Raw genomic sequence first — 20,000 nt, 5'->3', positions numbered from 1 at the left:
GACTGAGGGGTGGTAGGGACAGGACAGTGGGCTGGGCTGACATCTGGATAGGGAAGGGAAATGTTTTAGAGCCTTAGTGATGTCATCAGGACTGAGGGGTGGTAGGGACAGGACAGTGGGCTGGGCTGACTTCTGGATAGGGAAGGGAAATGTTTTAGAGCCTTAGTGATGTCATCAGGACTGAGGGGTGGTAGGGACAGGACGGTGGGCTGGGCTGACATCTGGATAGGGAAGGGAAATGTTTTAGAGCCTTAGTGATGTCATCAGGACTGAGGGGTGGTAGGGACAGGACAGTGGGCTGGGCTGACTTCTGGATAGGGAAGGGAAAAACGGAGAATTTCATAATCAGTTTGATACTAGCATAATGACAGAGGGTTTTAGATAGAACATGTTCCTGAATGGTACCTGTCAGGATGTCTCACATACAGTAACTTAGCAACACGCAGGCCCCGCCCACCTGAGAATCTCGCCTTATCAGCCATCCATTTCCTGTGTTTGAGGGATGCAAAATCCACTTGTCACTTAATAAATCTCGCTGGATTGATTGCTTTCATTTGACTCTGGCGACTCTTCCCACTCTTGCTTGTGCCATTCGTTCCCCCCCCCCCCCCGTTAATGTGACGACCACAGAAACGTTTGTAATGACCAATCAAACGCAACCCGGTTATGGCCTGAAATGGACTCAATGGAATACAATGGTTTTCCGTTGCATCTATGAGAACGCCAACGCTTGGTCAGGGATTTAACGTCTCGACACTTACATCACAAGAAGTAGAAGAAAGATATCTTCATTTAGGTGGGTGTTGATTTTTATTTATTTTTTGCAATTAAAAATGTTTTTTTTAATACAGTTGAAATGTTTACAAATTAGATGCACTGAAATGAAATTATAGTTTCATTATAGTGATATTATGTCTGATCTCACAAACAATGTAAAGTATGTACAAACACTGCAGGTGTCATCTATTTTAAATTGCGTGGGTATTCATCTCTTGACACACTTGTTGAATTATGCAAGAGAACGTGACAACTACAGTAATGAATCATTAATGAGACAGTCTAGACAGCGCAGTTTATGATTACAGATAGGCCCAAAACAAAGGAAGTGTTTGGCGGTTGAATGTTAATGTATGTTAATTTTAATTTATGTTAATATATTAATTTATGCAAATATACCCAGTGAAGATGAGGCACAGATCCTCTTTCCTAACATTTTTTTTAAAATACCTGATAGACAAAAATAGTATATATATATATATATATATATGAGTGCTTTATAAAGAAAATAAAATGTGACATTTTACAATATATTGAATATCTGACTTCCCACCAAAATGCCTGAAATTTGACATTATTTGTCCATGCTAATACAATGTTTATGTGAAATAATTGATGAATTTAAACAACTCTAAATATTTGGAGTCCAACTGTTGCATTTTATCACACATTGCATTTGAAACATTTTAACGACCGTTGCCACAGTCACTGTACAGCAGTGTTCCTCCAGATTAGAAAGTGACACGAGATATAGTTGGGAACGCCTAAGTAATGGTAGGATAAACACTGTTGTACAGTATCTTTTGTCAACCTGTCCTGACCTGCAGGGTGTGGGCGCAGGCAGAGTCTGTGGTGGCAGACAGGATGAGGTGGACGTGTGGAGGGAGAGGTGTAGACAGCCAGGAGAGGTCTGCTCCGTGCTCCTCGGAGAGAGCATCTATCCCGTCCAGCACAAGGATTACGGGGCTGTCTGCCCTCACCTGACCAAGAAGGGAGTGGAACTCATTCACCAAATGAGGGAGACCCTGGGTTGAATGGGACACAGAATGATATTGGTCATTTAATGTTTGTATTCAATGTGTTTTCGTGTTTGTCCCTATTTTTGGTCTATGGACATAACTTTTGTGGTATAAAATGACAAAAATGTGGTTTCGGGCGGTGAAGTATGCCTTTACAGCTGCCCAATATGAGCATTTGACCTTCTTATCTATTCTATCAAGACAGCATTCGTACTCTTCTATATGGGAATTGCATTGGTTGGAATAAGATGATAGATAGGTATAGAGGTAGTTACCTCAGAGAGTTCTGTGCGATGGCTGTAGGTCTCAGCCAGCTGAACACACAGGTTCTGGAGAACCAGACGCACATTCCTGCTCTCCCCCGTCAGGCCCACGAAACACACCAGCACCTTCACCGCTCTGAGAGGGAGAACATGCAAGTTCAGTTTGTGAGTACTACAGAGTCCTTCATATACACTCGGTCACAGGAATAGTACAGTTTGATCATCACCAAGCAGTATGGATTCCAGAGAGCGCTTCCAATTCTCCACTTAGGATCATATCGTACTCTTAAACTGAAATAAGTACATAATACCTTAACATTTCCCAAACATTTCCCATTGAGGTCATGGAGCCACGCCTCACCCAGTAATCCAGGAGGGGGCGAGGTGTGCCAGTCTGGCCATGGTGGTGCTCTTGCCCCAGCCAGGGGGAGCCAGTAGGAGGATAGGTCTGAGAGAAGACCCTTCCTCCACGGCCCTCCTCATCTCACCCAGGAAGCCATCTCTCAACACATGGTGATGTTCCCTGGAGAGAGACTAGTCATGAGGATATCAAACCACTTTGAAGCTGGCCTGGTTTGAGATCCGTTTGTGTTCTCTCGCCAGCTCGTATGGTGCCATATCGGGCAATGACAATTGGACCATAGGAGTTGGCACAAACATACAGTGTCTGAAACCAGGTCTAAATTGAAGAACACCAAACCAGAGACTTACAGAGTGTGTCCGTGGTTAACATGGCGATGGATCTCCTCCTGTATCCTCATTCTAGATGCTTCTCTCCGTCTGATGTCAAAGGAGCCTTTGGCTTTGTTCCCCTTCATGACTCTGGAGTAGGGGGACAGCCCAACTCAACATTTATGCCATCAGTTGAGTGTTACGCAATAATATCAGAGGGCCAACATAATGACAGATAACCATGTAACCGTGTCGTATAGTTCCAATATACTTTATGACATGTGTTATGCATTTACTTATTTCTCTCTCACTTGTTCAGAGAGTTGATGACAGTCCTCTGGAAGTGAGAGGAGATGTGTTCTGTGTAGAACTGTTGGGATCGGTTATGTTTGGGGTTCAGGCCCTTCCTTCCCCAGTCCACGTTACGCTCATAGATGTTGGTGTGGCGCAACTTAATGAGGGAAGAAAGGGCAATGTGTCAGTGGAGGCTCCTCGAAGGAGGAAGGGGAGAACCATCTTCCTCCGTGAATAAAATAAAAAATAAATTGTGAAACATTTTCAAAGTTATACTTTTTAGATAAAACTATACTAAGTAAATTCACGTCACCAAATAATTTATTAAAACACACTGTTTTGCTATACAAGTCTACAGTAGCACCATTGTGTAGCTGGAGGACAGCTAGCTTCCGTCCTCCTCTGGGTCCATTGACTTCAATACACAACCTAGGAGGTTCATGGTTCTCGCCTCTTTCCATAGACTTATACAGTAATCATGACAACTTCAGGAGGACGTCCTCTAACCTATCAGAGCTCTTACAGCATGAACTGATATGCTGTCCACCCAATCAAAGGATCAGAGAATTAATCTAGTACTGAAAGCATAAGCTACAGCAAGCTAGCACTGCAGTGCATCAAATGTGGTGAGTAGTTGACTCAAAGAGAGAAAGACAATGGTTGAACAGTTTTGAACAAATTATTTCTTCAAAAATGAATAAGAAGCAAGAGCAGGAGGGAGAGAGAGAGCAAGAGAGAGCAAGAGAGAGAGCTAGCTATAGCTCACTTTCACTTACTTAGCGAGGGAATGTAGCTAGCTAGTTTAGTCTATGCAAACACCAGGCTCAAACAGAGAAGGATGCTATGTTAGCTAACAGGCTATGGTTATCCAATACTGGAACTCTTCCAAGTCAAGGTAAGCGTTTGGTTTCTATTAATTTATTGCCACTGGGGCCCGCCGGTGTAACTGCTAAACTGTTTGCTGACTGTACAATGTACTGCGTGATTGTAGCGGGTTTACTAACGCGTTAGTTGTAGTAGTTATGTTGACTATGACTTAAATAAGGTGACAACAATGTAGGCTGTGTGTCGCGGTTTGGCTTGGAAAGGTTTTTTTCTCGCCTGGTCACAGACAGCTGATGTGTTGTGCACTGAAGTCCACAAGCGAAGGGAAAAGTTGAGGGGAGGAGAGCGTGTAGATGCGAGAAGGAATACAACGAGCAAAGTGATCATGCGGTTTGTATGTGGCTGCTATGAAAGTGAAGTGTGTTTGTATGTAATCAGGGGTGTATTCATTTAGCCGATTATGTTGAAAAACGTATCTTAAACAGAAGCAAACGGGGATAAACGTACCTGAATTTGTCCAACTATAAACTCTTGTTTGCAACTGTTGGTCTAATGATTACACACTAGATCAGCTAGAAGCAGGCAACTGTGTGCAAGGCAGCATTAAATGTGTCTCTGTCGGCCTCCTTGATTACTAAAATGTTTCTCTCGACCTGAGCTGTGCACCTATGTTGTAAACTAACTCGGAGGCTAGGTTGTAGCAACCATCATTGGATGGGTATAGGACAAAGTATCAAGTATCATGTAGTAGCCTAAACCTGATGATGTTACATTGAACTGGGTGAATGGAATATGGATGACAATCATCCAATATGCCGTAGTAGAATTTTGCATGCTATAGCACAAACTCCAAAAAGTTCTGGGACACTGTGAAGTTCATGGAGAATAAGAGCACCTCCTCCCAGCTGCCCACTGCACTGAAGATAGGAAACACTGTCTACGATAATCGAGAATTTCAATAAGCATTTGTCTACGGCTGGCCACGCCTGGTTCACCAACTACTTCTCTGACAGAGTTCAGTGTGTCAAATCGGAGGTCCTGTTGTCCACACCTCTGGCAGTCTCTATGGGGGTGCCACAGGGTTCAATTCTTGGACCGACTCTCTTCTCTGTATACATCAATGATGTCGGTCTTGCTGTTGGTGATTCCACCTCTACGCAGACGACACCATTCTGTATACTTCTGCTATTCTGTATACACTCTACACTGCAAATTGGATGTAGTCTATCACAGTGCCATCCGTTTAGTCACCAAAGCCCCATATACTGCCCACCACACGCACGCATGCACGCACACACACACACACACACACACACACACACACACACACACACACACACACACACACACACACACACACACACACACTTACCTTTTTGTGAACGCGATCCATGAAGCCCTGGTGTGCTGCATTCAGAGTGTGGTTGACCTGCGGTCGACCTTCCAGCAAGTCGATGTAGTGGGCAGCGTGTTCGTTCCTCAGGCTGTAGTGGAGGTCAGGAATGACCCTCTTATAGCAGTGGCAGTGTTCCTCTGGAGGGGCCTTGGCTCTGAGTGACTGGAGGCCCTGCTCTACCTCCCAGTCTAGAACTGGGTGGGGAGCAAACCGACATGGCTAAACGCAATGTAGACTACTTCCTGTACACTTCCTGTAAGAGGGAAATAACCTGATCCCCCTGTACACTTCCTGTAAGAGGGAAATAACCTGATCCCCCTGTACACTTCCTGTAAGAGGGAAATAACCTGATCCCCCTGTACACTTCCTGTAAGAGGGAAATAACCTGATCCCCCTGTACACTTCCTGTAAGAGGGAAATAACCTGATCCCCCCTGTACACTTCCTGTAAGAGGGAAATAACCTGATCCCCCCCCTGTACACTTCCTGTAAGAGGGAAATAACCTGATCCCCCCTGTACACTTCCTGTAAGAGGGAAATAACCTGATCCCCCCTGTACACTTCCTGTAAGAGGGAAATAACCTGATCCCCCCTGTACACTTCCTGTAAGAGGGAAATAACCTGATCCCCCCTGTACACTTCCTGTAAGAGGGAAATAACCTGATCCCCCCCTGTACACTTCCTGTAAGAGGGAAATAACCTGATCCCCCCTGTACACTTCCTGTAAGAGGGAAATAACCTGATCCCCCCCTGTACACTTCCTGTAAGAGGGAAATAACCTGATCCCCCTGTACACTTCCTGTAAGAGGGAAATAACCTGATCCCCCCTGTACACTTCCTGTAAGAGGGAAATAACCTGATCCCCCTGTACACTTCCTGTAAGAGGGAAATAACCTGATCCCCCCTGTACACTTCCTGTAAGAGGGAAATAACCTGATCCACCACTAAGGTGAAAGGACACCCCCCCACACCACACACCCCCTTACAAACCTGTCCTGAGGAGGTGCGATGTCCCCTCCTCCCCCAGAGCCTCTGTCCCACTCCTCTGTAGCACCCCCCACAGGTGCAAGCATGTAGTTTGCCACGCCTTCCTCGCCTGCCTCCTGCGCTGGCCATCTCTACTCAGGAAGTCAGGCTGTTGGGTGCTACCAACACATACAGGAACTAGGTCATTTCAAGAGGATTGACTAAGGAGACCTAAGGACAATCCCAATATGGTGAAGGGATTTAAGAGACTTGTGAACGGAATGGAAAAAAAAGCTGAGAGGGAGGGTCGTTGTACTGTGAGAGATCAATTCCCTTACCGTTTGTCTGGCTAATTTTAAATACCCTCAAACAATCCCTTTCATAACAACGCATGGCCTAGGGGCAAGAGCCATGGAAACCAAACAAAGCATTTCATAACAACGCATGGCCTAGGGGCAAGAGCCATGGAAACCAAACAAAGCATTTCATATGTCAGTTGGGTTTGGATTGCCAATGGTCGTTGGTAACTAGTTTAGCAAGTTACACAAGCTTCAAATAAGAAACTATACTAGTGGTCCTTGTGATGGACAGTTCGACAATCCATAAAACAACCAAGTAGCATACAATGCAACAAACCCGCAAAAAAAGGGCTTTACAAAAAATACAAAATAAAAGTTGACATCAATGAAACTTGTGACAATCCCTCAGACGTAAGAACTCAGGCATAGCAATAAGAGCAACAGTGTACTTTTCTATCTTACCTCACAGGGAGTAGACGGTACACAGAAGGATCACAGTTCTCATCTAGTCTGTACCACGTCTGGAGTAGGATCAGATCCCGGTCGAAGTCTGCCCAACACCTCGTCGCTGCAGGACTTATCCGCGTCTCATCTGCATCAGAGAGGGAATTACGGGATACGGAAATCTCATCGCTCATTGACCCAGAATTCGGAGCTAGATCTCCTGAATCATGATTGTTGTTGTTGTTGTGTTCTGGAACAAAGCTGCCCGTGTCACTTCCTGTGGCGATATTAGACTTGGAATCACTGATGACGTCGTCCATCTTGGGGTGTTTTTTCTTGGACATCTTCTGTCTGTCTCTCTCCACCACGTTCACGATGGCCTCAAACACCTCTCTGGAGATAGTGCTGGGCAGGGTCTGGACCTCGTACTTCTGACCAAGGAATAACTATCAAATAAAACACTAATGAATAACTTCACGAATCCAGGAGTTTAGCTAGTGACTGGCAGAAGGGTCGTAAACGTGTGGGACGATATGTTGGATAAGAGATCAGTGAAAAGAAAGATTAAAAAAAGGAAGAGAGAAATGATTTGAATAAAAACGAATTAAACTAGAGAGATATCTCACTATGAAGTTTGGCCCCAGTGTTTCCTGACACTGTGCGAGGGCCTCCACGTGCAGCTCTGCCGTGTCGTGTCTATCCGACACAGGGTCTCCCACGCCCCAGCGCAGGTCCACCATCCTGAAGTCATAGCCCCTCTGTTTGCAGTAGAGGTACAGACGAGGGAACACAGTCTCCATCAACGCAGTCCTCTCTGCCACCGTGTCTGTGTGGGAGGGGGGTGAGATTCACCGTGTCTGTGTGGGAGGGGGGTGGGATTATGGTTGACACACATACAGAGACAAGCACACGTGCACGCTCACGCTCACACGCTCACCTTTATATCCACCACATATGTAGATCATGAATCTCCTCTTCTTGGCACGTTCCAGGTCATCTGTTATAACTGTGAGACCTAATGAATGAAGGTCACCTCCTGTTGTCTTGACAACACCATTAGAAGATCCAGCCAATAGACATTTGACAATTTCGGGAACACTTTCAGCCCATGTGGTGACATCCTGGTTTACACAAACACGGTCCTCTTCCTCTTCTTCCAATGCCACCAAACTCTGCAACAGGTTTTGAGAAGCAGTATCCTCAGTGGCATCAAGTCCTCCATCTGTTAAGGCTTTGAAAGCTGCTTTGTCCTAAAAAACAAAAATGTAAAAAGTAGAAAAAAAAGCTCAAAATAAATGAAGAATGGGATCAGGTTTTTGTTCTCCATGGATGAATCAGCAGAGTTGCTTGGTCCTCCTCACCGTGAATAAATACGTGTTCTGCAGATGCAGCACATTCAACCCTTTCTCCTCTGACGGTGTGCTTTGTCCGTACGACTTTACATGGCGCTGCAGAAATTGATACTGAGAAGAATGTGTGGGTTTACAACATGAATAATTAGATAGAACACGTCCAGAGGTGTGCAGACGACTTACTCTGAGGTGAGCTGTTATCTGGGACTCTGACTCCTCACTGACTTTGGTCAAAGGAATACTCCTGTCGGCTCTCTACAATATAAATACAGACGACAGTAAGCAACACATGGATGGACTATACATTGACAGGCTGAGAAACGCTGTCCTGTCTGTCTCCTCCCCCCGACACACACGTTCATTACTATGGGACAGCTGGAGATCGAATATGAATATTGAAACAATGTTGCAAATGTCGGAGAGACAGACAGCAAGGTTTATACAAATCACCTCTGTTGAAAACTAAATGTTAGTCTAAAAGAAATGTGAGATAACGTCTAGATGCTTTTTATAGTGGAGATCAAGTTTATAAATTTCCCGGCTGGGCTGATGAGACTTTTTGATTGCTCAGTCAGATGGAACAGAATAAATAGGCATTTTAACATCATAGATTAATCTGGTGGTAATTTGTGGAATAGACAACGGTTGAAATGCCGTTTTAACAAATCAGCATTCAGAATTAGACCCACTCATTGTTTAAACACGTGTCACTCAAACTGGATCAATTACCTTACCTTATTGGCCCTAATCTTTTTCGCTCGAATGGCATGATCGGATCGACCGTCGGAAAAGAACATCTCCTGGAGTCTTTGGAATGTGGGAATGGTCTCTCTCTTGTTTTTGCTGTCCTGATGCTATGACGAATTTACCGACGAGAAAGGAACACTGTGTGAACTGATACTAATGACGGTTATAAAATCTATGTAAATGACTTATGTAGAACAATCGAACCCTCAAATTGGGTGATAAGAGAGCAGATAATCTAATGGTGTACTGAATATTATGAGACTACCTGGCACCTAAACTCACCCGACGCAGTGAGGTAGAGCCATTGGAAATGAGTGGAAATATTACAACCTCTTTCACCTATGAACAAAATGGAAAATTGTAGCCTAACATTACCAGAAGCTCTTAATTAAGAGCTACACATTTATGTTCAGTTATAGTAAGTCATGTTAATTTTAAAAAAGTTATAAAATTAGTTCACATTTTTACGAAAGCTACAAGGTGTCCATAATTGCAAATTAGCGCACACAGGAATAACGAAATAGTTGGGGTCTTACTCTCCTTGTCTTCTTTTTGGGGACAATTCCGTGTTTAGAAGTCCACATTTGTCTTAATTGTAGGATAGAATCGACCATCTTCATCGGCTATCCTGGCTCTCGCGCATTCCTTTCTTATCCCGCTCGAAGCTTCAATGGCTCACCATCCACCATCACAATGCAACGCTGACAGTATCATCTGTCCCACTGTGTTTGGAGAAGTGACAACTCCTTTGGCAACTAGTGTTGTCCAGGGCGGAGTTCCGAGTGATGGTTCATGTTCCACTAATAGTAAGCCAACTGCGACGCACTGACCCGGTGCGTATAAACGCATAATAAACGGATAGAGTTTACAGTTCTTTACTTACACCTCGGTATATTCGAAAGTAAAGTTTATTTTCGGACATAGCTTTAATGACGTGGAAAAATAAGCTTCAGGCGGGCCTCCTATTCATTACTATGTTTTCTACACTCTAGATACTATTCAGATACATCGCCATGGGAACCAAATATCATACCCCCACAAAACTGGTGCAAGGGGATAAACTAATTGGTATTCACATTAGGCCGTTTCTCTTGTGTTTTTTTCCTTTATCAAAACGACAACAGCACATAAAATACACTACATTATGCCAGGGTGTATTTTTAGCTGGGAAACATGGACAAGCTAAAAATAAATAAGAACAATATCATAATAATCATTTTTTATTAAAAAAAAAAAAAAAATTCTCCAGCACATCTCTAAATTAAAGGGACACAATATCGCATATTCAGTCGTGTCCTTCGTAACATGTTGAGTTTATGTTCCACACCACTGTACATCAGATACACCGAGGATCCTAAAGTCACACAGCCATACGTTGACAGTCCTGGTAAAGCACGTTTTACAGCTCTTGATGCCTAGCAACTGAACCGGTCTCAAAGTGGACAGATTTTCAATTCCCTGGCAGTGATGACAGTACATGGAAGTCTGGCTCATGGTAACAAGAGGTCCAGATCATTCCACTTTGACAAGCATGCAGTACTAGTGAAAACAGATGACACTGCCACCCCTTCACCATTCACTCACCTCGACCTATTCCGACGGCACAAATACCAGCACACACCCGTACAAGCTTTCGTTGTTTCAATGCAGCTCACACTGCAATCCACCGTCATCACCACGTTTAAAACCAAAATTAGTCACACATTTGGGCTCTCCTCCAAGCAAATGAAAACAGTTCATAAAAATAAAAAAAAGCCACATTTTAAACTCCTTCCGATATGACACTAAACCACCTGTATGTGTGACGCCCTCTCAAAACGACAGCTTTGACAACTATTGATTGTGTTCAGGTGTAGAGGACCCCGTCTTCCCTTGGAGAGAAAAAGCGGCCGTCTTGGTTGTGGCGTCTTGGGGCAGACTGGAAGGAGTCTACGGAGCAGCGGCCAGGGTCAGGTGGTCTGAGTGAGGTCGGGAGACTTCACTTCCTGGTAAAAGCAGTACCAGAGACCTCTCTCCACCTCCTCCACGGCATTCTAGTCTTCCTCTTTACCGCCTGTTCTGCTCAACTGAAAAACGATAATAGAGAGAAAAGCATTTAGAAACCACAGTAAGCTCAGATGGGGCATGTTTTTTTAATGTATATTGGGAAATATGTAGTTTTTCCATTGTACTTACATGCTGGATGGAGTGTCACGTTCAACAAGTTGAAGATGCAAGAAAGGAGAGAAATTAAAATGTTGAACAAAGGTGCTTTTGGCAACACGGGTGCTTTTGGCAACACGGGTGCTTTTGGCAACACGGGTGCTTTTGGCAACACGGGTGCTAGCGGCAACACGGGTGCTAGCGGCAGCAAGGGTGCTATCAATAGCAAGGGTGCTATCAATAGCAAGGGTGCTATCAATAGCAAGGGTGCTATCAATAGCAAGGGTGCTATCAATAGCAAGGGTGTCTTATGAAATATATATATATATATTTTTTTTTACATCAGACAGGACAACAAAAATAGTCGACACAAAATCAACTGCCGTGAACTGACTGAACCAATATACCTTGATAACGTCGACCCAGTCCCAGCCTCTGGGGAGTTCCCCCTTGTTATCTGTTGAAACGGTACAGTGTGAGAAGCACCGTTTAAATATCAATAGCATTGACAAAAAAAACAAAAGGTAATTTGTGATGGAAAAGTAAATACTCAAGTTATTTCAGTCCCTTACCAGTTCTACATGTGATCTTCCTCTTCTGTGATTTGGTCAGCTGTTCCCTCTTCTCTTTCTTCTTGGCTGGGGCGTTGAGGTCACTGTTGGATGTCAGTGTCTGGGGGGGAAACGGGTCACCACTGGTTAATGAGCACAATGTGGATAGAAATACTAAACCGACTTGAACGGAAAGTCCTCTTCCAAGTCATTCTATTTCTGTGGTTGTGTGTGGTTGTGTGTGTGTGTGTGTGGTTGTGTGTGTGTGTGTGTGGTTTTGTGTGTGTGTGTGTGGTTGTGTGTGTGGTTGTGTGTGTGGTTGTGTGTGTGGTTGTGTGTGTGTGTGGTTGTGTGGTTGTGTGGTTGTGTGTGTGTGTGTGTGTGTGGTTGTGTGTGTGTGTGGTTGTGTGTGTGTGGTTGTGTGTGTGTGGGGTTGTGTGTGTGTGGGGTTGTGTGTGTGGGGTTGTGTGTGTGTGTAACACACTGACCACGGTAGTGACCACGGCTTGGTGGTTCTCCATCAGAGCTTCCTGGTTGTCTTTGGCCCACTCGAACAGGGTGTACATCATGGCAGTGCCCAGGTTGGCCTCCACCTGCTCCTCCAACCCAGAGATGATCAGCTGCTTGGTCTCTGAAGATCTGATAAGAGAATCATTTTTAGAATAAAACGCCATTGAGCTGGTGTTTTTACCCAAAAGCGACTTACAGGCAAGTCTAGTGTGCATACACTTTCCATAGGAGTGGCCCCAGGAGGAATCTAAAACACACATTACATTACATATACATTTAAGTCATTTAGCAGACGCTCTTATCCAGAGCGACTTACAAATTGGTGAATTCACCTTCTGACATCTAGTGGAACAGCCACTTTACAATAGTGCATCTAAATCATTAAGGGGGGGCGGGGGGGGTGGTGAGAAGGATTACTTATCCTATCCCGGCATTGCACGTGCCATGCGCTACAGAGGACAGGTCCAACTCAATGTAATTACCTCAGGAATTAGTTAGATAACTTCACACATTAAAGTTATTTTGTATCTTTACTCGCTGCATTGCATTGGTGGATCATGACCCAAACTTAGGCATATGGCATGGTAGTAACATAAATTAGGCTTTACCACTAAGTATTGTACAGCGTCAACCAACGATGACTCACATTTTTTTGTTGAAAAAGCCATCTAGAGAAATTTCAGGTGGCGTTTCAGGATACATCGCAGGCCATGAAATATCCAGAATGAACGCCTTGGAGTCATCGTGTTCTCCTATCTGGAAAAGGGAAGTGGTTCGGGACGTTAGACAATGTTCATTCACGTCGACAGTGTTCCCCAAACCTCTTCCCGACGACCCAGAAGATTAGTAAACCAACTGAATCAGGTGAGCCTAAGAGGTTTGGGAGGACAACAACCACCCGAGCCACTGCCTGTTCACCCCGCTATCATCCAGAAGGCGAGGTCAATACAGGTGCATCAAAGCGGGGACCGAGAGACTGAAAAACAGCTTCTATCTCAAGGCCATCAGACTGTTAAACAGTCACCACTAACATTGAGTGGCTGCTGCCAACATACTGACTCAACTCCAGCCACTTTAATAATGTAAAAATGGATGAAAAATGTATCACTAGCCACTTTAAACTATGCCACTTTGTTTACATACTCATCTCATATGTATATACTGTACTCTATACCATCTACTGCATCTTGTCTATGCCGTTCTGTACCATCACTCATTCATATATCTTTATGTACATATTCTACATTCCTTTACACTTGTGTGTATAAGGTAGTAGTTGTGAAATTGTTAGGTTAGATTACTCGTTGGTTATTACTGCATTGTCGGAACTAGAAGCACAAGCATTTTCGCTACACTCGCATTAACACCTGCTAACCATGTGTATGTGACAAATAACATTTGATTTAGGAGAATCGCACTTTAATTTCCTTGATTCCTCACTTCGTCTCCTACAACCTCTACTCGATTCTTTTTGAAAAAGGTCAAAAGGCAAAAAGAAAAGATTTTATAAAAGATGTTTATACATAAAAGTAATATATATATATTTTTTTTAAATAGATTTTTTATTTTACCCCTTTTTTTCTCCCCAATTTCATGGTATCCAATTGTTGTAGTAGCTACTATCTTGTCTCATCGCTACAACTCCCGTACGGGCTCGGGAGAGACTAAGGTTGAAAGTCATGCGTCCTCCGATACACAACCCAACCAAGCCGCACTGCTTCTTAACACAGCGCGCATCCAACCAACCCGGAAGCCAGCCGCACCAACGTGTCGGAGGAAACACCGTGCAACCTTGGCTAGCGCGCACTGCGCCCGGCCCGCCACAGGAATCTCACCTCTACAAATTCTGCGCCACATCCCATTGAATAAGCTACTCACCCTAAACTGAAATGAAACCGGACTGACTTCCTTGAAGCACTCGTCCCCCTCGTATATCGAACGGAGGGCTTCTAACTCCATCTGGAACAGTAACCAAAGTGAGGGAAAGAGAGAAGACAGAGAGAGAGAAAGAGAGAGGTTATTCATTGATGCTGGATAAAAGACTGTAGGTAGCTAGATAATATAGAACAAAAACATAAAATGCAACAATTTCAAAGATTTTACTGAGTTGCAGTTCATAAATTCATTAGGCCCTAATCTATGGATTTCACATGACTGGGAAAACAGGTATGCATCTGTGCGTCACAGATACCTTTAAAAAAGGTAGGGGGGTGGATCAGAAAACCAGTCAGTATCTGGTGTGACCACCATTTGCCTCATGCAGCACGACATTCTCCTTCTCATATAGTTGATCAGGCTGTTGATTGTGGCCTGTGGAATGTTGTCCCACTCCTCTTCCATGGCTGTGCGAAGTTGCTGGGTATTGGCGGGAACTGGAACACGGTGTCGTACACGTTTATCCAGAGCATCCCAAACATGCTCAATGGGAGACATGTCTGGTGAGTTGGCCATGGAAGAACTGGGACATTTTCAGCTTCCACGAGTTGTGTACAGATCCTTGCGACATGAGGCTGTGCATCATCATGAGGTGATGGTGGTGGATAAATGGCACGACAATGGGCCTCAGGATCACATCACGGTATCTCTAAAATTGCCATTCATGCTTGTCCATACCATAATCCCACCATGGGGCACTCTGTTCACAACGTTGACATGAGCAAACCGCTCTCCCACACAACGCCATGTCTGCCATCTGCCCGGTACAGTTGAAACCGGGAATCATCCGTGAAGAAAAAACTTCTCTAGCGTGCCAGTGGCCATCGCAGATGAGCATTTGCCGCCCACAGAAGTCGGTTATGATGACAATCTGCAGTCAAGTCAAGACCCTGGTGAGGACGACGAGCACGCAGATGAGCATCCCTGAGACGGTTTCTGCCGTAATTCTTTGGTGGTGCTAACCTACAGTTTCATCAACTGTCCAGGTGGCTGGTCTCAGATGATCCCTCAGCTGAAGAAGCCGGATGTGGAAGTTCTGGGTTGGCGTGGTTACAGGTGGTCTGTGGTTGTGAGGCCGATTGGACATACTGCCAAATACTCTAAAACAATGTAGGAGGCGGTTCATGGTAGAGAAACTAACATTCAATTATCTGGCAACAGCACTGGTGGACATTCCTGCAATCAGCATACCAATTGCACGCTCCCTCAAAACTTGAGACATCTGTGGCGTTGCGTTGTGTGACAAAACGTCACCTTTTATTGTCCCCAGCATAAGGTGCACCTGTGTAATGATCATGCTGTTTAATCAAATTGTTGATCAATAACAACTGTCAGGTGGATGGATTATCTTGGCAAAGGAGAAATGCTTACTAACAGGGATGTAAACAAATTTGTGCACATTTGAGAGAAATAAGCTTTTTGTGCGTATGGAAAATATCTGGGACATTTTATTTCAGCTCATGAAACATCGGACCAACACTTTTCATGTTGGGTTCATATTTTTTGTTCAATATAAATACGTTACCTATCTAAGGAGATTCAGTGCACTGACTCACACTACTCAGAGCTATCGTTGGCTAACTGGTGGTGTGGCTAAAACTAGCCTAGTTCTTCAGTTAGCTAACTAGGCAAAACTATCCTAGTTTTTCAGTTAGCTAACTATACAAACTAGCCCAAGCATCCACTGACTACGGTAATGATAGTACTTCGTTCATGAAACTTTGTTTTTTGTCGAAAACTGTTAACAGTTCAGCCTTCGTACATCACTGCTAGCTAGATCTGTTAGCCCTGTTAGCTAGCTAGCGCGCTGTTTAGCATCACCAGATATTACCTCTTGATCCTCGTTGGCAGTCATGATTTCTTTCTTTCAGATGACGCTAAACAATGTAGTCAAATATGTCTAGCTAACAGTACAAAATATGAAAAGTGCAGAGTTAACGTGTCATGTCTGTGATTAAAAAAAAATATATATAGCTAGTTTATAAATGTAGCAACGTATCTAGTTGATCCAACGTCAGACGTGACCCATGATGTTCTTCGCATTGTACGCATGCGCAATGTCTCTGAACTTTGAACCTGACCACTCTTGCAGATACTGCAATGCTTTTTTATGGCCACGGGAGGGTGTCTGGAACTAATATTTCCTAAATATACTAAACAAAAATATAAACGGAACATGTAAAGTGTTGGTTTGATGAGCTGAAATAAAAGATACCAGACATGTTTCCATACGCACAAAAAGCTTTTTTCTCTCAAATTATGTGCACACATTTGTTTATATCCCTGTTAGTAAGAATTTCTCCTTTGCCAAGATAATCCATCCACCTGACAGGTGTGGCATATCAAGAAGCTGATTAAACAGCGCGATCATTGCACTGGTGCACCTTGTGCTGGGGACAATAAAAGCCCACTATAAAATGTGCGGTTTTGTCACACAACACAATGCCACAGATTTTCTGAGGGGGCGTGCAATTGGCATGCTGACTGCCGGAATGTCCACCAGAGCTGATGCCAGTGAATTGAATGTTAATGTCTCTACCATAAGCTGCCTCCAATGTCATTTTAGAGAATTTGGCAGTATGTCCAACTTGCCTCACAACCACAGACCACCTGTAATCACGCCAGTCCAGGACCTCCACATCTGTCTTATTCAGTTGCGGAATCGTCTGAGACCAGCCACCTGGACAGCTGATGAAACTGAGGAGTATTTCTGTCTTTTGTGGGGAAAAACAAATTCTAATTGGCTGGGCCTGGCTGCCCTCCCTGGTCCATCCAGGGCTGCACCCCTACTCAGTCATGTGAAATCCATAGATTAAGGTCTTAATGAATTTATTTCAATTGTACTGATGTCCTTATATGAGCTATAACTCAGTAAAATTGTTGTTGCGTTTATATTTTATATTTTTGTTAATTTTCTCTTTAGAAATAGGCAGACTGGTATGGAACTTGGTACTCCCCAAACAAACATTAATCGGGTACAGTATCAATTGTTGAATCGAAAGTACCACATCGCTCATCGTGACAATACACTGAATAGACGCTCTAATCTATTTTTAGGCCAGAGAATGGCTCACGAGGCCTTATAAATCAGCACCGCAGCTCAATGACATCAGCCCATGTGTCGTTGACATAAAGGTCAAGTGATCAGCCTCAGCTGTCTTGTTGAACCACACTTTGGTCCCAATGGTAGGGTCACTCAGAGATACTAGCTAAGGCCTAGCCTAATTCTTATTTAATTAATAGAAAAGCCTCTCTTTCTTCCCAGCTAACAACAAGCGTTTCCACAACTTTATAGAACGTTCCCTTAAGGGTCTCATTTTGTTGTTACCCTATAACCTTTTCATAGGAATGTTCCAGTGATGTGCAAGGACTGTTTCCAAGAGACTGTTCCCTTAACGTCAAACAGAACATAGCCAGAACATGGTTGCCATGTTCTCAGAATATAAGATATGGATGTTCTAGACACGTTTCCACTGGAACGTTGAAGGAACATTTCTGTGTTTCAGTTGTCAGGACCCAAAGAAATGTAAAAAGAAAAATGGTTTCATTAGACGTTAGCCCTTGTTCCTGTGGCCAAGGCTATTAAGGCCCTGATTGGTGAACAATCAGCTCTTTGTCTGTTGGCACGGTAACAGATACTCACACACAATGCCTTTAACATACAGTGTTTTCAACTTACATATTTGACACACTTTCACATTCATAATTACATGATGTCTGTTCATTTAATATTCAGCATGTCCTCACCTGGGATTTGAACTCATTCCAGGCTTTTCTGCTGCCACGTCTGTGTCAGTTAATCAGTTCATATTTTATTTATCGTAGTGAAGTGAATCTCAGCTCTCTTAAAAGCACACTCGAGAAAAACAATTTTTATTGATGATAGTGATTCAGGAGTGTCATTGAAACAGGGTTATATGACCCACCAACATTAATCAACTATACAAAAAGCCCTAAAATGGCTGAAATAAGTAAATAAAATCAACGATAAGAAAATAGTCATATTAAGTGACACGCACATGGTGGAATGGCAAGACGATTGGAATCATTGAACCAAGAGGTTGTGAGTTAAAATCACAGCGGAGGACATGTTGAATAATAATCACTGTCTAAATGAACATGCACAATGTAGGCAAAGTGTGACAAATATGTATGCACGTTAAAATAATTGTTTTTGAGTGTCCCTAACCTTGCCGACAAAAACAAAGAGCCGTGAATAGATGATTGGTTCACCAGTAAGACCATTGATTGACTTGGCCACAGTAATACGAGGCTGCTGTGATGAAGGCAACGACTGATACACGAGAACGTTCTTGAAATGTATCTACAACATTATTATATTCTGAGAATTTGTCAACTATGTTCTGTGTGTAGCTCATTTGGTAGAGCACGGTGCTAGCAATGCCAGGGTTGTGGGTTTGATTCCCACGGGGGACCTGGTGAATAAATAAGACGATGTACGTAATCACTAACTGTGTTTTCCCCCTGACAAGAGTGTCTGTTCAAGGACTAAAATGGAAATGCTTCTGTGAGAACATTCGCCCTTAAAATAAATAACAATTTAAATGTCTAATGGGATGTTGATGGAATAGTCTCCTAACCCACAGAAAACTGGACACATGAATGTACGTGCAATGTTCTCATGAAACATTTATATTGGATAATTCTGAAAACATGGCAACCACGTTCTGGATCAATTCTGTTCGGCATTTAGTTAATGTTCTCCTAACTCTAATGCTTAAACATTCTAAATAGGTTCTCAGGAGTTAAAAAAAAATAAAAAATTACCCCCTTTTTCTCCCCAATTTCGTGGTATCCAATTGTTAGTAATTACTATCTTGTCTCATCGCTACAACTCCCGTACGGGCTCGGGAGAGACGAAGGTCGAAAGCCATGCGTCAGGAAGTTTTTTGCTAACATACACAGAACGTTCTCCTACCTAAAGGAAAACTGGACACTCAAACATCTGGGGAACATTACGGGTAACACAACAAAAACGTTCTCTCTCCGTTTAAGTGTTAGCTGGGTTATAACTTCAGAGGCGTTCAGTCATAATCAACACATCATCAGTAGGGTAAAACTAACAGTACGGGTAACACAACAAAAACGTTCTCTCTCCGTATACTAACAGTAGGGTAACACAACAAAAACGTTCTCTCTCCGTGTTAGCTGGGTTATAACTTCAGAGGCGTTCAGTCATAATCAACACATCATCAGTAGGGTAAAACTAACAGTACGGGTAACACAACAAAAACGTTCTCTCTCCGTATAAGTGTTAGCTGGGTTATAACTTCAGAGGCGTTCAGTCATAATCAACACATCATCAGTAGGGTAAAACTAACAGTACGGGTAACACAACAAAAACGTTCTCTCTCCGTATAAGTGTTAGCTGGGTTATAACTTCAGAGGCGTTCAGTCATAATCAACACATCATCAGTAGGGTAAAACTAACAGTACGGGTAACACAACAAAAACGTTCTCTCTCCGTATAAGTGTTAGCTGGGTGACTTCAGTCATCTTTCTCTTCTCTCATCATAGTGGTAGGTAAATATGATGGAAATGATGCAGCATTGGGATATATATTTTTTAATGGGATAGGAATTATCCATCCTGGCATTTTCACACCAGCAAACTCATTTGCCTTCGATCTTATTGGACAGAACACCATTACCCCGCTGAGTCCAATCAGTGCTGTAATCAAACCCAGCTGAGATCGATCACAATGGTCAGGCGCAGATACAAACCTGCAAGACTGTGACGGCGATGTCAGCCAGGAGTGTTCTGCTTTAATACTCCCAATATTAACATT

At 43.4% G+C, this 20,000-nt stretch overlaps 3 protein-coding genes and 1 long non-coding RNA gene across 4 annotated transcripts in view; all 4 read right to left on the bottom strand.

The window, feature by feature from the left end:
• The window catches only part of LOC135516459 (uncharacterized), a 25,208-nt gene extending 23,427 nt beyond the window's left edge, over positions 1 to 1,781 (bottom strand). The window contains exons 1-2 of the mRNA XM_064940790.1: positions 1,599 to 1,781; positions 1 to 310 (exon numbers count right to left, since the gene is read on the bottom strand). The exon at positions 1 to 310 is cut by the window's left edge and continues 928 nt beyond it. The gene's annotated coding sequence lies outside the window, so the exon portion shown is untranslated. The remainder of the gene's footprint in view (positions 311 to 1,598) is intronic.
• Positions 66 to 7,754, bottom strand: LOC135515532 (uncharacterized). The gene is made up of 10 exons (XM_064939149.1): positions 7,581 to 7,754; positions 6,973 to 7,400; positions 6,236 to 6,390; positions 5,223 to 5,440; positions 3,043 to 3,182; positions 2,771 to 2,881; positions 2,421 to 2,582; positions 2,072 to 2,195; positions 1,599 to 1,757; positions 66 to 221 (listed from the first exon to the last, which is right to left on the bottom strand). Exons 1-10 carry the CDS (start codon positions 7,752 to 7,754, stop codon positions 66 to 68), a joined length of 1,827 nt encoding a protein of 608 aa, XP_064795221.1.
• A 703-nt stretch (positions 7,755 to 8,457) lies between these two features.
• LOC135515395 (uncharacterized) lies at positions 8,458 to 9,392 on the bottom strand. Its single transcript, XR_010451806.1, has 3 exons — positions 9,336 to 9,392; positions 9,041 to 9,160; positions 8,458 to 8,561 (listed from the first exon to the last, which is right to left on the bottom strand). It is a non-coding gene; the product is annotated as an uncharacterized LOC135515395 (long non-coding RNA).
• An 865-nt stretch (positions 9,393 to 10,257) lies between these two features.
• On the bottom strand, positions 10,258 to 16,239 carry rwdd (RWD domain containing 4). The gene is made up of 7 exons (XM_064940789.1): positions 16,023 to 16,239; positions 14,135 to 14,215; positions 12,903 to 13,012; positions 12,235 to 12,385; positions 11,768 to 11,867; positions 11,229 to 11,652; positions 10,258 to 11,119 (listed from the first exon to the last, which is right to left on the bottom strand). The coding sequence occupies exons 1-6, from the start codon at positions 16,044 to 16,046 to the stop codon at positions 11,504 to 11,506; spliced, it is 615 nt and encodes a 204-aa protein (XP_064796861.1). The 5' UTR covers positions 16,047 to 16,239; the 3' UTR covers positions 10,258 to 11,119; positions 11,229 to 11,503.
• Between the last annotated feature and the right edge of the window lie 3,761 nt (positions 16,240 to 20,000).

Source organism: Oncorhynchus masou, chromosome 27 (genome assembly GCF_036934945.1).
Source record: "Oncorhynchus masou masou isolate Uvic2021 chromosome 27, UVic_Omas_1.1, whole genome shotgun sequence".
NCBI lineage: Eukaryota > Metazoa > Chordata > Actinopteri > Salmoniformes > Salmonidae > Oncorhynchus > Oncorhynchus masou.
The sequence above is the reverse complement of the archived record's forward strand: the minus strand, read 5'-3'. Positions and strand labels throughout refer to the sequence as shown.

Excerpts from the sequence above, each read along its gene's own strand:
- LOC135515532 (XM_064939149.1), bottom strand. The coding sequence starts at position 7,754 with ATGGAGACTGTGTTCCCTCGTCTGTACCTCTACTGCAAACAGAGGGGC. Across the intron at positions 6,391-6,972 it reads TACCGTCTACTCCCTGTGAG|CACCCAACAGCCTGACTTCC; the intron begins GTAAGATAGAAA and ends ATGTGTTGGTAG. Across the intron at positions 2,882-3,042 it reads GTCATCAACTCTCTGAACAA|AGTCATGAAGGGGAACAAAG; the intron begins GTGAGAGAGAAA and ends CCCCTACTCCAG.
- rwdd (XM_064940789.1), bottom strand. The coding sequence starts at position 16,046 with ATGACTGCCAACGAGGATCAAGAG. Across the intron at positions 14,216-16,022 it reads CTGCCAACGAGGATCAAGAG|ATGGAGTTAGAAGCCCTCCG; the intron begins GTAATATCTGGT and ends TTACTGTTCCAG. Across the intron at positions 13,013-14,134 it reads CGGTTTCATTTCAGTTTAGG|ATAGGAGAACACGATGACTC; the intron begins GTGAGTAGCTTA and ends TCCCTTTTCCAG.